General features: G+C 50.0%; 2 protein-coding genes across 2 annotated transcripts; both read left to right on the top strand.

Annotated features, from left to right (window-relative positions):
• Window positions 1-2,722: 2,722 nt before the first annotated feature.
• On the top strand, window positions 2,723-4,486 carry EMWEY_00001730 (hypothetical protein, conserved; the record flags this gene model as incomplete). The annotated part of the gene is made up of 2 exons (XM_013483001.1): window positions 2,723-2,735; window positions 2,862-4,486. 2 exons carry the CDS (start codon window positions 2,723-2,725, stop codon window positions 4,484-4,486), a joined length of 1,638 nt encoding a protein of 545 aa, XP_013338455.1.
• A 2,946-nt stretch (window positions 4,487-7,432) lies between these two features.
• Window positions 7,433-12,381, top strand: EMWEY_00001720 (Calpain family cysteine protease, related; the record flags this gene model as incomplete). Its single annotated transcript, XM_013483000.1, has 10 exons — window positions 7,433-7,627; window positions 7,763-8,079; window positions 8,292-8,678; window positions 9,028-9,123; window positions 9,928-10,036; window positions 10,153-10,252; window positions 10,418-10,676; window positions 10,865-11,678; window positions 11,776-11,916; window positions 12,312-12,381. Coding segments are annotated over 10 exons (2,488 nt in total), but the record flags the coding sequence as incomplete, so codon positions are not given.
• Window positions 12,382-12,747: the final 366 nt, after the last annotated feature.

Here is a 12,747-nt window from a genome sequence, read left to right as displayed (position 1 = left end):
AGAAGCAATGGGGCACCGGATACGATGCGCCGATGCTTCCTTCAACTGCAGTATTTTTAAAATTCAACTTAATACTACATTTAAGTGGAAGGGGCCAACGAGGCCGCCTCCGCACGCTTCTTCCTGTTGCGTGTCCTAGCTGCTCCACTGCACATACCGTCTTCGCCTCTGGTCCGGCTGTCTGCACTATATTCCATTCCTGGTCTCATGTTTATGAAGCAGTTTTAGAACTAAATCACTGTTTTACTTCACAGTCCTGCGAAAATTGCTAGGTTGTGTGATGAGCGCCGTCAGTCGACGGAACCAAACTTCGATTGTAGTCGCTGTCCGATTATTTAATCTCTGCCTCAAGTTGGCGCATAAACCGTCACACTGCCCTAGTAGGCAAGCGGTCTGCAAGCAGAAGTCTTCACCCATTGCCTTAAGTGGAAAAGGGTTTTTTGGGCTTGTGTAGGGCTGTGTTGCAATTTGGTTGCAGCACGCTGCATTGCAACTCTTGCTAGGCCGTCTCCTTTCTCCCAGATCCACATGCTGGTCACGGTTCGCTCTAGGCTCCTAAACACTGGAGGGGGAGGTCCGGCGCTTTTTAAGGATTTCTCATCTGTAATACTGTGGTTCCATTCTAGCTCGCAGAGGGTATGATTGAAAACGCACGTTACGTCTGGGGTCAGCAGGGGCCTGTGTTATGTTGGCGCACCCACCGTTACTGGCTATATAGAGGGCCTGCACACTAGTAGAATGCTTCACCCTTGGCTACAGTTATAGTGCATTCGGTAGAGGAGGCAAGGTTCTGCTTGCATGTGAGGCTGTCTTGCAGCGTGACTAGCAACTATGTTCGTTGGACTTTGTGCCAGGCTGCCTCCTCTTATGCAGCTGTAGGCTATTGGGTCGCTGGGGCCAGCAAGCCTGGAGACATGTTCAGCTGTTTTTCAAGAACCCTCAAGTATTTCGTTTCCATTGCAGCACACGGGGATCCTTAGCAGAAAGAGAGGACTCTGTTTGCAGCCATAGGCGAACAGCATCGAATGGCACCCTACAAAACTGTATGCACACGGGATATTTCACCAAAAGGCTTTGTCGAATCTCAGCCTCCCACTTCTCTTGAATAGAGGAAGTTGACTAGGATTTCCCGTTTTCGTGGGGATGAAACCAACGGATGGGGACATTTGGGAGTTGCAAGAAGTTCAATTTCGCTATCCCGCCCTGAGGAAAGTGTTTTGGCAGCCAAACCATTTCTTGAAGAATGCTTCCTTGTTGCAGAAAAAGCAAAATATCAGGTTGGTACGTCCACCAGGCCTTCTGAGACCAGCATGCGCCTATCGCTGCTCGCTCTCTTTCTATATCGTTCTCTAGGAGAAGCAATTCCCAATCCCAAGATATACAGGCCCCACATGTGGGTCGGACTTGACCCTTCTTCGTTTACCTCAGCCAGCGAAATAGAACTGCCTTTTTCTCTCTCTTTAATGAGAAAGTACGCCACCGATCCCTGTGCAGAATGAATCCCTGCTGTGGTATTAAACTTTGCTGCCCTTCGCTGATCCGAGAAGCCAGGCGATACTACCAAGTGTTAGGATAAGGAGTACGAAAGCATGTGAAGTCCTTCCAATGCCCAGGGGACTTGCTCCCAGCGGCGAAAAGGGTTGGTCTTACGCGGAAAGGAAACGGCCTGCTACTGCTGGTGACTTGAAGCTCCCCCCGCTGCTACTCCTGCGATACTGTCTGCACGAAGTAGTGGCCATGCCCGTTCTCGATGCATGCATTAGCAATGTAGTCAATAGCTAAGCATGTACATGGTCTTTAGAATCCAACGTGTACCCTCGAAAAAATAAACGTAGCGCATCCACAGAGACCATACACGTGACCAGACAGGCCGTTCCTTACTTGCACACGTGCACACACGCACACACACCAAAACCGCTGTGCCAATTGAAAGCGACTCCATGTGAAAACGGCGTTCATGAATTTCCTTAAAAAGGAAGTCATGGGACGGGCAACCATGTCTCGCGCATTCTCATTGTTGCGTTTTGCCCATATATTGAGCGACGCGACAAGGGAGTATAGTTGCAAGGCTCGGCAGTTCGAGCCCGCATTTTCTTCAATGATCCTATGCTCAAAAGGAAAAAAATGGGATTCACAATTGACCTACAATTTAGCCTTTCTTTTTCCAATATTTTGATTGCTCAAATCTACGACACCTAAGTGTATCTCTGACAGTCGCGTCAACGGCTCCGCCAGACGACGCTCATGCTTGCTACAGAAACCAGACTTAGACCATTTTCCCTTCCTTAGAAATGACTAAAATCATTGCAAGATGTCCTGAATGTCGCCCCTGCTCACTTACATTAGCCCGGACAAGCTGGCATGCCCGCCAGGTCTTGTCTGCGCGGCATGCAGCGAGGACACCAGATATAATTGGAACCCCATGTGTATCCTCAGCTGAAAACAGAGAGATGAAAAAAATAGAAAATTACTGAATAATATTAGTGGCATGTGCTTCCAGAGTCAGTGCCTTCGCCTCCTGCTTCTCGGTAGTCGAGCATCGACTCAACGGGGGTTGTTCCTCGTCAGCTGCTCGTAGCGTATGTGCACACTCAGTGAACTGTGTCATTCATCCGTGACATAGAAGGCTTCAGAGATATTTGTCAAAGGTAGCCTTTTTCGTAAGGTCTTTGCACAGACACTGGCTAGACCGGAGTCCATCCCAGTGCCTACACTAATCCACATGGCTGTCCTAGGTATGCCCTTCCTTACCATGGAGCTCCCTCCACTCTCTTTGGGAGGAGTCTGTAGATGCACTCTGCTGGGGAGGGGCATTTGTGTACGGTGGGTGGTTGGACTGTGGATGCTGTTGTGTGCACGAGTGAGTTGCGCTGCTGGAGGTGGTCCCGTGCACGTTCTTCCTGCAGGTGCACAGCAGGGTGAAGTCGGGTTAACATTGGTGAGAAGCCCCACGTATGGTGATTCTGTTGATAGTGATTTCCATGGAGATTCAAGCTGGGTGTGGATGAGGAGAGGGGTGGCGGCTGCTTCGTTTTATCGCAGGCAGAGGGCGCCTCCCAGTAAGCTCTCTATTCATCTCGTCCTCACATTGGCCATGACAGCAGTTGTTCTTTTAATTATGAGGTGTGCCTTTAACCAGGTTAATACTTCTGGAAAGACCTCGCGAAGGGTGCTGGGTGAGGGGGACGACTACCTCGAAGCTTGCGGTAGGCGTATCCAGCCTTCTCCGAATAATGCTGCCGACGCAGCACTCCAGATAGGCCCACAACTGGAGTCGAGTATTCGGAGTCTATTAAAAAAGCAGCATTCTGTGTTTTTGTCCGCCTGGCGATCAGTTCCTAAAATGATTTCTCTTCTTAGGCTAAAGACGCTGTGCCTCCTTACTGAATATGCAGCAATGGAACACACTGTCATTTCTGGATTCCTGCCTGATAACTTGGAGGAAAAGAGGAGGCAAACCGCATCCCATCTCCTTAATATGTCGTTATACATTGTCCGTGGTACCCCACGCAGGGGTCCGTTTTCGAAGTCGGTGTATCGCCTAATCCGAGTGTGCAGGTTTTTTTCAGCAAGTCAAAGCAGACAGGCGAAGCTGCCAAAGATGACTGCTGAGGATGCTGTGCAGTTGTTAGAAGAATTCCTAACGGTGCAGCATGAAACATGGGCTTTAATTTACCGGGCGATGCTAGAGCTGGAGAGGTGGGGTCCGACCCCAGACGGGCCTCCTTTGGAGCAGACTAGCATGCTAGTGCTTTTCACAGTATCTGGGACACTCCGCATACGTCGGATGCAATTGCTGAGGATTCCGGCAGCATTATATTGCCTTAACGAGCTTCAAGAGGAAACTAAACTGCGGCCAATTTTCGGCGAAGTAGGCATAAAGAAGGCTCTTGCATGTGGCCCTCTACCAGGGGCTGAAGGCCAGATAAAGGAGATAAAGTGGTTAGTAAACGAGCTAGTTACGAAAAGAGTGTTAGGCGAAGAGAGTTTAGGAGTAGAAGACGAAAGAGCTCAAAGTGAATCTTCTGGGACTGCAGCAGACTCTTCAACCAATTCCCTGCCCCCTCACCGCACGACAATAATAGACATACCGCCATCAACCGCGCGTTCAGCACTGACAGAACCCGCGCAACGTTTATTATCTAGACAATTTTTTGCCTTGGTTTCTTCGAGCTCTCTTTCCTCGTCTGAGACTGCAGCGGTGACAAGCAAGTCCCATTCGTCTTCAGCCTCTCCACCGAACCCTTTCCAGCATGCTGCTTGTTCTGAGGACCGCCCAGGAGTGAAGATGGAAAATTCTAATGTACCATTCTTGGGAAGTGGTGGAAGACCCTTCCATGGGGTACCTTTGGGTGCCCCTCCGGGGCCTTGGCCACCTGAGGGAACGCGCCGACCAATGGGTGCCATGACACCGTTTGATCTATCGAATTTAGATTTCTGGGCAAGAGGTCTCAGCCATCCACCACCAGGAGGGGGCAAAGGCTAGCTCACGCTGACCCATCGTTGAAGTTTCAGTGTTTACATGTCCTGCAAGGAGGGATTACTTGATCAGTGAAGGGGCTTTCGCAACGCTAACGAACATTGCACACAGAAAATTCGCACAGCCGAAATGGAAGTTGTTGTGGAAAAGCTTTCGGAGCTCGTCAGTCACTGTACTGACGCTCGCTTTGTAGACTGTCCAGAGGAGAGGAGCTTGATTCAGGTGTAGAGTAAGTCACGGCATACCCTGTTTTGGATTAGAGTTTTAGGATCCGGTGGTTTCGTGCGCAGGCGCAAGCGTTTTCCCATTGTGCAAGGAGACTCACATACATGGGTTCTCGGCATGCATCGGCGTTTTCGCTTTAGGGTTTCTTGTTCTGGCCACACAAATAACATGCGATTTCTGCTCCTCCAGGTTATGGTTAGGCTGTATTGCTACCGTATGGCTCCTGAGTTGCAACCGAGATGTTGCACGGCGTTATACAATGGTTTGCAATCCAGTTTGTTTGCGGATTTGAGCTTTTCTGGGGAGCTTAGCTTTAATTTCATGGGTACGTATTGATGCTGGATTGATATATTAACATTAATACAGCAGATTTCCCTCGGACGAAGAGGAACTGGCGGCGGTCACCTAGTGACCTCCTGCACCAGCAGGCACTCGTGATCCTTTTGTGTGTCCGCTACCTTTCATGATTGTATTTCACACTTGTGGGGATATACGCACTCCTATGTACCAAACTATATTGAGTGCCGCAAAGTGTGCAGCAAAGTGTCCGCATTTGACAGAATTTTCAGGGCGGTGCGTGGGTTTGAGGCCTGCTTGTCAGCGTATAGCGCTTCACACAAACGGCTAAAACAGCTACTTACAAAAGTTCCACTTATTACTTGATTATGCCTGGCTCAGGCCTTTGTCTGTTTCGAGTGTGGGGTGTGTTTTCTCAAATCTTCCAATGACGTTCGACGCTTGCTGTCAACAGCACGTACTCTGTTGAGACTACGCAGTTACAAGGATCTAGATGAGGTGTGCATCTAAATAGTTGTGAACTAATGCCTCATAAAATAACCGAACATATTTATAAGTGAAAACCACAAACTCCTGTCAATATATAGCGGGAAAAGGAGATTCAAGTAGATCTGAACGCCATGACCCCTTTAGCGTGCCAATAATGCCAAGCCCACTCCGCCGGCGCCGCTATCAGCCCCAAACATCGGATAGGCTGCACGGGAGTCGGGGCCATATGGACTTACTTTCAGCCTAAAGTGGTCTACTTCCTCGTTAATATTATCAAATTTGATGCTCTTGTTTATTCCTGGCCTCCAGAGGCCGTACGGGGGATCCTTTTTAGACCTCGTGCACTACACTTACACAGTCAGTTCCTGGAGTTAAATATTTCCACTAGTAGAGGGGAACGCCACCCCACCAGTGCTTGTTGCAGTCACTTAAGCAAATTATCTCTCCTGTGGGGGGAATCCGGGACGCATATTTTGCTTGAACTCAAAGAGACTGCTTGTTTGAGACAAGCAGTAGTCGGTGACGCCTGCCCAGAAAAGCGTATATATTGTGGAGAATCTCCGTAAGATGTGGGAAATGCTTGCTTGATTATTTGGCGTAGAGGTCATCTTGCACTTGAGTTGTTTTGTGGCTTCTGGTGTGTGTGAAAGGAACTAATAAGGCTGTTTCGTCACCAACGTGAATCTGAACGGCTCTCCATGCTTATTAGATACATTCAAGCTAAGATGTCCCTCTCCTGACAGTCTCCAACAGGATGCACTGTACGTACTTCAAAGATAGGCCGAGAAGTGTGTGTGAACATACGTGCTGCAGCTAGTCGGCGTTGCAAGACCGTTTTCAAGCAAGGCCCGAGAGCAGCGAGTGGTGATTGACTTGTACTGGCATGAAGTTACCTTGTAAATGCAACATATCCCCGAACAGCCGTAGATCATAGACCAGGAATAACCATTTTAATAGGTAGAGCTTCGAGGTTTGCCGCTAGCAAGGGGGTCACAGCTAAGAGTCAGCACGATATCAGCGCAAGTATTTCACAGCCGTTGCGTATTAACGGCACTTTTGGATCGCTCATAATGCTACAACACGGATGCTGAGTGGAAGGAGTGGCCTGAAACTGTGCGTTGTTTGTAACGCGTGTCGTCGCATCCTAGGGGGCTTCAGCTGGATTACCATCAGACATCGTGCTGTGCTTGTACCTAGTAGTTGCGATAGTATAACTGCTGTTAGTACGAAGGCACGCAAACAAGTGTGTGTGTCAAGGTGGGATGATTTCAGAACTATAACGTCGAATATTTCCTGTCGAAGGCAACCTTCTCTGTCTGTCAAGCTGAACCACGGGGCTCCCCATAGATGCAGGTGCTGAATCATGGGGCTTAGCATTAGGTGCATGCATTTTAATAGCACCCAATAGAACCGATAATAAAAAGCCTTCATTACCCTTGAAGAAATATCCAGGTGGTTACTACAGAGAGCGATATTTCCTTTGCCAAACGTTCTACTATCAACTTCAACGTCTCCCATAATAAATTACTTCCGGCAACTTTGATAGACTACACCCAACTGACCAGATGGTTGGGATCCCATGTGCGAGTTACAAAAGATATTTCACTGTGAGCCATGCTTGCTGGGAACGCTGTTTATGAGTGCCACCATATCAACTGTCTAAGCCAGTCTAGCTTCAACTGCTTTACTCAAGCCTGTGTCGCTGGCCTGTTTATGTTTCACTGCACCAGAAGTCACAAAACTATGCGAATATTGTCGGCTGGTATTCAGAAACGGTGGAGTGCATAGAGGGTCGGACAGGTTTCACTTTTCAGGGAGCATCACATAGCCAAGCAACTCTGGAGGCGAATTCCCATTGAGTCACAAATTACGCTTTCGGAGGACTCCAAGCCTGTACCGGCCAACCAAAAAGTATTGGATACGTCAATCCCCCGAACGCCGATGCTGAACCACGAGCCGCAGCAGCAAAAGCAACAACAAGACCAGCAGCTACAGCTAGAGCAGGAACAAGATTCTCCAACTTCGGCGTGTGCCTGCAAGGCCCTCCTGCAGGATCCTGGGACATGGGGAGAAGATGATCTTTACGAAGATTCTACGTTTCCTCGTGTTCTGTCGGATGATTCCTTGCAGCCTTCCGTGTGTTTACACTGCGGGCATTTGAAGTAAAAACTCCCCACCGTGAGGTGTCAGCATTGCTTATAATGCAATAGCGGAGTCTAGTGTGCATCAGCCACACCCGTGTGTGCACTTGTCCACTTGTACTCTATCTAGGAGAATGGGGAAAAACCTTCAGAGTTTGTGAAGGGACTGCTGTGGGTGCGGCCTGACGAAATCGTCCAGCGCATTCATAAGCAACAGTCCAAGGCCCAGCGGGCCTCGCGCCCTCAGCAGCAGCAACAACCACAGGAACAGTCGATGCAACAGGAGCAGGCAGAGAAGACCGCTATTCTGTTCAGCAACAACAGAATTGCGTCAACGGTGGCACAGGGCATTCTGCCTTCGCATGCATTCGCTGGTGCTGCCAGTGGCCTAGCGGCGTCGAACCCTCGCGTCATCAGAGAAGCTCTTGTACATCCCCAAGAATGGCGGTAAATGAAGCCCTAGGCCTTAGCCGCATGTTTGCTGGTGTCGCCTCTCACTTCAACGTGCTCAAAGACGAGCGCCAACAACGGAGTTGCACAGTGGCATAGTTCGTGTAAAGAGGTCCGCATGTCGACGTGCTCCAAGGCTCCAACGTTGAGGCGCTAGAGGCGTTCAAATGTATATACACACTTGTTCCTGCTTCGATATCTCGCTGCAGTGCGCGTGGGATATTTTGCGCTGCTTTCTTTCGATCGGGGGAGCGCGAAGTGGTTTCCGTTGACACCCGTCTTCCTTGCCGCCTCGCGCAGCAGCCGAAAGAACATAATCGGAGGTCTCGCTGTGCCAGTAGATCTGGCGGCTCGGAAAACCGCAAGATTCGAAGCAGTACCAGAAAAGGAACCATCTGGGCAGGGGCAACTCAACCGGCCAACGAGGGCTCTATTGGTAATACTGCGGCTGCAGGTGCGGACGTTAAACAGGATGCAGCAGCTGGTCAAGAGTCCCCTACTGTGCATTCAAATGCAGCAAAGCAAAAGAACATCCGCAACCAACGAGAACCTGCAGAAACACAAGCAGGTTGCTCTGAACCTGCCATAGACTTCGCGTAGGCTACGCACCTTCGTGGCAGTGTTGAATTCACCACAGATTCTTTTGGACTATTTCTGTTTGACCCCACCACCTGGCGAACTTGCAAGATGGCAGCGGAACAGTTGCTGCTCTGTCAAGCATCGCAAAGTTGTTGAAATTTCGTTTTCTCCCTTTTTCTATTCTGGCCACATGCCATTGCTCCAAACGCCTACAGGAAGCAAAGGAACACACCGCCAACTTGCGCTTGCCTGTTAATATTTGAAAGCTCTCTCCTTTGCAGCCATCCACTCCCATGGCAAGCTGTCGGCGCTCCTTGAGGTTGCTGCATATCCTCCCTATTTTCTGACTTGCTTTCATTCTGTCAGGTTCTCACACTGCCACGCTTTCGAAGAGGTGTGGCTTCCACTTCTGGAAAAGGCGTATGCAAAGTTCCTCGGGTCGTACGAGGCAGTGGCACAGAGGTGAGGCCCACCAGAAGCTGCTTACAAGAAGATACGCAGGGCACGCCTTTATGGAAGAATACACATCTACACAGCAATACGTCGCACATAATGTATAGTGGAAATCCTCAGGGTACGGATGAAGAATCTTACTGTTTCCGCTTCATTCCAGCACTAAATATAGGACCCAAGTTCTGCAATCGCTGATAATGCACACCTCAATAGAAAATGACTCACAAGTCGGGTTCCACGAAACTGCCCCAGAAGAGAGCAACAACTTTCGTGAGCATTGTTTCAGGGTGTGTTACTCATATATATATTCTCCGAAGGTCTCATATGTGCACTAAGTTTTCATCAACACGTTGTGAGGACTCAGGGCTTTCAGAGACATTGCTGTCGACCTGACTGGAGGCGTCGGTGCGTTTCTGGGGATTTGAAGGGTGTAGGACTGAGGACGTTACGATTCACATTTAGCGCATTGGATATTAGGCAGCTTGGAGCGCTTGCTGGGTGTTCGTACAGTTGAAGAGAGGGAGATTCAGGGTTTCGATGATGCGGTCCTTTGGGCCAAACTACGAAAGTAACGCAACCCCTATGCATCCCCTGTGGAAGCGCCATAGGGGCAGAGTAGTCTGGCGTTGATATAAAGGTGTTGTGCTAGGACGATTTAAGCGCTGTTGCTTTTGGAGTGCTAACGCCTCCACGTGTTGATCGAGACGTTCTGGGTTAGGGACTACGGTCTTTAGCAGAGCTGCATTTGAGGTCTTCGTTGCTGATTGTGAGGACTGAGCTTGAAGGCCCTTCCCCTGTTGGTGTTCTGCTCAGGGCTTTCAACCTTGGGGGCTGTTTTCTAACTTGCGTTGCTCGGGGGGCAGACCTCGAGAAAGACAACATTTTGCCGGACAGACACTATACAATTGTCGACGTTGTCAGAGTGCGTACACAGGCGGTAGAGGGATGGCAATCCTGGCGTGTACATCAACAGCAAGAGGCCATGGTCAATCCCTTTCATCTGCTATTGCATGTCTTTGGGGGGTTCGACTGTCGCAGGTGGAGGAGTTGAGGATGCTGCGCCTTCACAACCCGTGGAAAGTTCCGACATGGAGAGGGGAATTTTCGGACTATCATCGTTCCTGGACACAGTACCCAGGTGGGCTGATGTTGGAAACGATACCTGAGAACTGAGCAGCACTCCACCAGCAGCCCTGCTGCTGCCGCAGTAGCGCATTGCTGCAGCCGCATCGCTGCTACTACCTAAGGTGCAGTCGTCGGCATGGATATATAACCCCGCGAATTATTTGGGGCGATGCGGCAGATCTGAAAGACAAACTCAACTACAAGTTTGGAGACACTCCGGCAGCCTTTTGGATGAAGTTTGAGACATTTCTCGAGGTGTTTACTGACATCTACTTCTGCCACAGCTTACCTCCGCAGCAGCGGGCTCCCCTCCTCCTGCAGCCCCGTGCGCGTCAATCGCCCCGAACATCCCCAGCAGAAACTGCTGCTCTTACCAGACAGGCGTATGCAGATACTGAAAACCCAGCGTCGAACTGGACGGCGCAAGAACCCAAGCGGTGCGTTAATGGCCCAGCCTAGTTTTTGAGCATTCAGGCCAGTGAAAAAGAGTAATGGGTACATATTTGAGAGTTAAGATTTCAAAATGCATGCCATAGGCTTTAGCGGCTAGGTCAAAGCTCTAGTTTTGGGGTTTGGCAGTAGGGCCTACCTGGGATACTAGCTGTAGTGCGTGCTGGCGTTGCAGCGATGCCACCTTTCCCCGGACAGGGCAAAGTGAAGTATGGCGTTACGCTGGTGGCGCTGAGGTGTATGTGACAGTGCAGGGAGACAGTTGGAGGGGGCTGTCTCTTTGTGGGTTGCCTCGAGAGTGGAGCCGCAGCCCTTCAGTCATTGCTGCAGCATCCCCCCAACAGACACCCCGCAGCAGCACGAGGAGCACCAATGCCACAGGCAGCAGCGCAAACTCCTTCAACGCACCAACGGGGCCATTTTCGGGGGGGCCCTGCAACACGTGGGCACTGCAGCAAGTGGAGACAACTCAATCAGCTGCCTTCCAAACAGGAACCAAGAACACAGACTGCACAACAGCAGGACGAGCTGCTCCGGTTACTGCCGCTGCTGCGGGGGCTGGGGGAGCAGCAACAGCAGCCGCAACAATACAATCCGTACAGCAGTTGAGGAAGAGCACTATCCGCAGCTGCACATACTCCGCAGTTAGCCGTTCCTCAGCCTTTGTACGATACGAACGCCAAGCCGAAGGGTTCGACACGGCATGGGTGAACGCGCCGATGTTCTTGGTGTCTGTACCCCCTTCCCCCACTTCTTCTAGTTCTTCTTCAACTCCTTCCTTCTCTTGTTCTTCTCCTGCTGCAGCTGCTGATGCAGCTGATAATGCCGACGATGCTGATGACTTACAGCATCATCATAAGAAGAAGGAGGGACACCTGCAGGACATTGAACGGAAGCAGCAACAGCAACAAGTGGACGTTCTCCTTGCTATCACTCAAGACTGCAGCCTGGACGTCTCGCCAATCAGCATGGCTGTCTTTAGAACGCGGGTATTGGTAACCTTCAGAATTTGTGATTGGCACGATGGGTTTGTGGTGGACGGCGTGATACTTACACTATAGGGTTTAGATTTGGGATTTTGCGCAGGACTGCCGCCGCATTTGGTCACAAGCGGATGCAAAGCTGCTGGGAATTTCCCAGGCCGTCTCTGAAGGTTATCGGCCCGCTTGCGAGGAGCCGTGGAAAGGAGGTTGTTGTTCCGAGGCCAAGTGTATGCACGGCGTGTTGGTGGGGGCCCCCGAGCCCAGGGGCCCCTGGAGGGACAGCTGTTTGAGACTCGGATTCCTCACAAAACCAAAGACAAACACCACAACAGCCAAGAATACCAAATTCCTCCTTGTGGTTTGCTTTCAAAATGCACCAACCGACAGCAGCAGCCTTCGGCCCAACAACTTCGTCTTCCGCACATTCAGCTCCCACCCAGTAACCCTAGACCCTAAACACCATATCCTAAACATCACATCCTAAACCCTAAACCCTAAATCGACAATGGATAACTGCAGATAGAACTACTACTGCACAATCTCGAAATGCAGTTTCCGGTGTCAAGCAAAGACAGGTAAGCACAGCGAGGCAGCAAGACAAAAAGCTTGGGGGAATGCTCAGTTTTCGGCTGTATGCAGCTGTACGTGGAGCGGCTGCCACCACCACAACACTATGAATTTTCGGGTGTATGGACACGCGATACAGCCGGTGCGTTCTTCTGGGTTCTTGGGAAATATAAGCAAACATTAGCAAAGTAAAAAGCAAAACCCAATAGATAGCTGCTGAGTAAGAAAAAACATTGCAGCACAGATAAGGAGAGAGCATGCCAATTTTCGTTTAGCCAGTGCTCCAGCTACAGGTATTTGCAATGCATGCGCTACAGACAAGCGTAGATGGATGCTGCTGCAGAGTTGTGGGAACGTAGCCACCGATAAGTGGGCATCGTCATACACATATGGTGCATTGTGCTCCTGCATGCACTTGGCCAAATATATAATATTCTATCCATATGAAAAATCCATTGTACATATAAGTGTGCATTCTCACATATATATATATATATATATTATATAT

The sequence above is a fragment of the Eimeria maxima genome, genomic scaffold (assembly GCF_000499605.1).
Source record: "Eimeria maxima Weybridge genomic scaffold, Emw_scaff9, whole genome shotgun sequence".
In the NCBI taxonomy this organism is placed as follows: domain Eukaryota; phylum Apicomplexa; class Conoidasida; order Eucoccidiorida; family Eimeriidae; genus Eimeria; species Eimeria maxima.
Note: the sequence above shows the minus strand (reverse complement) of the source record. Positions and strands in the feature narration are given on the sequence as shown.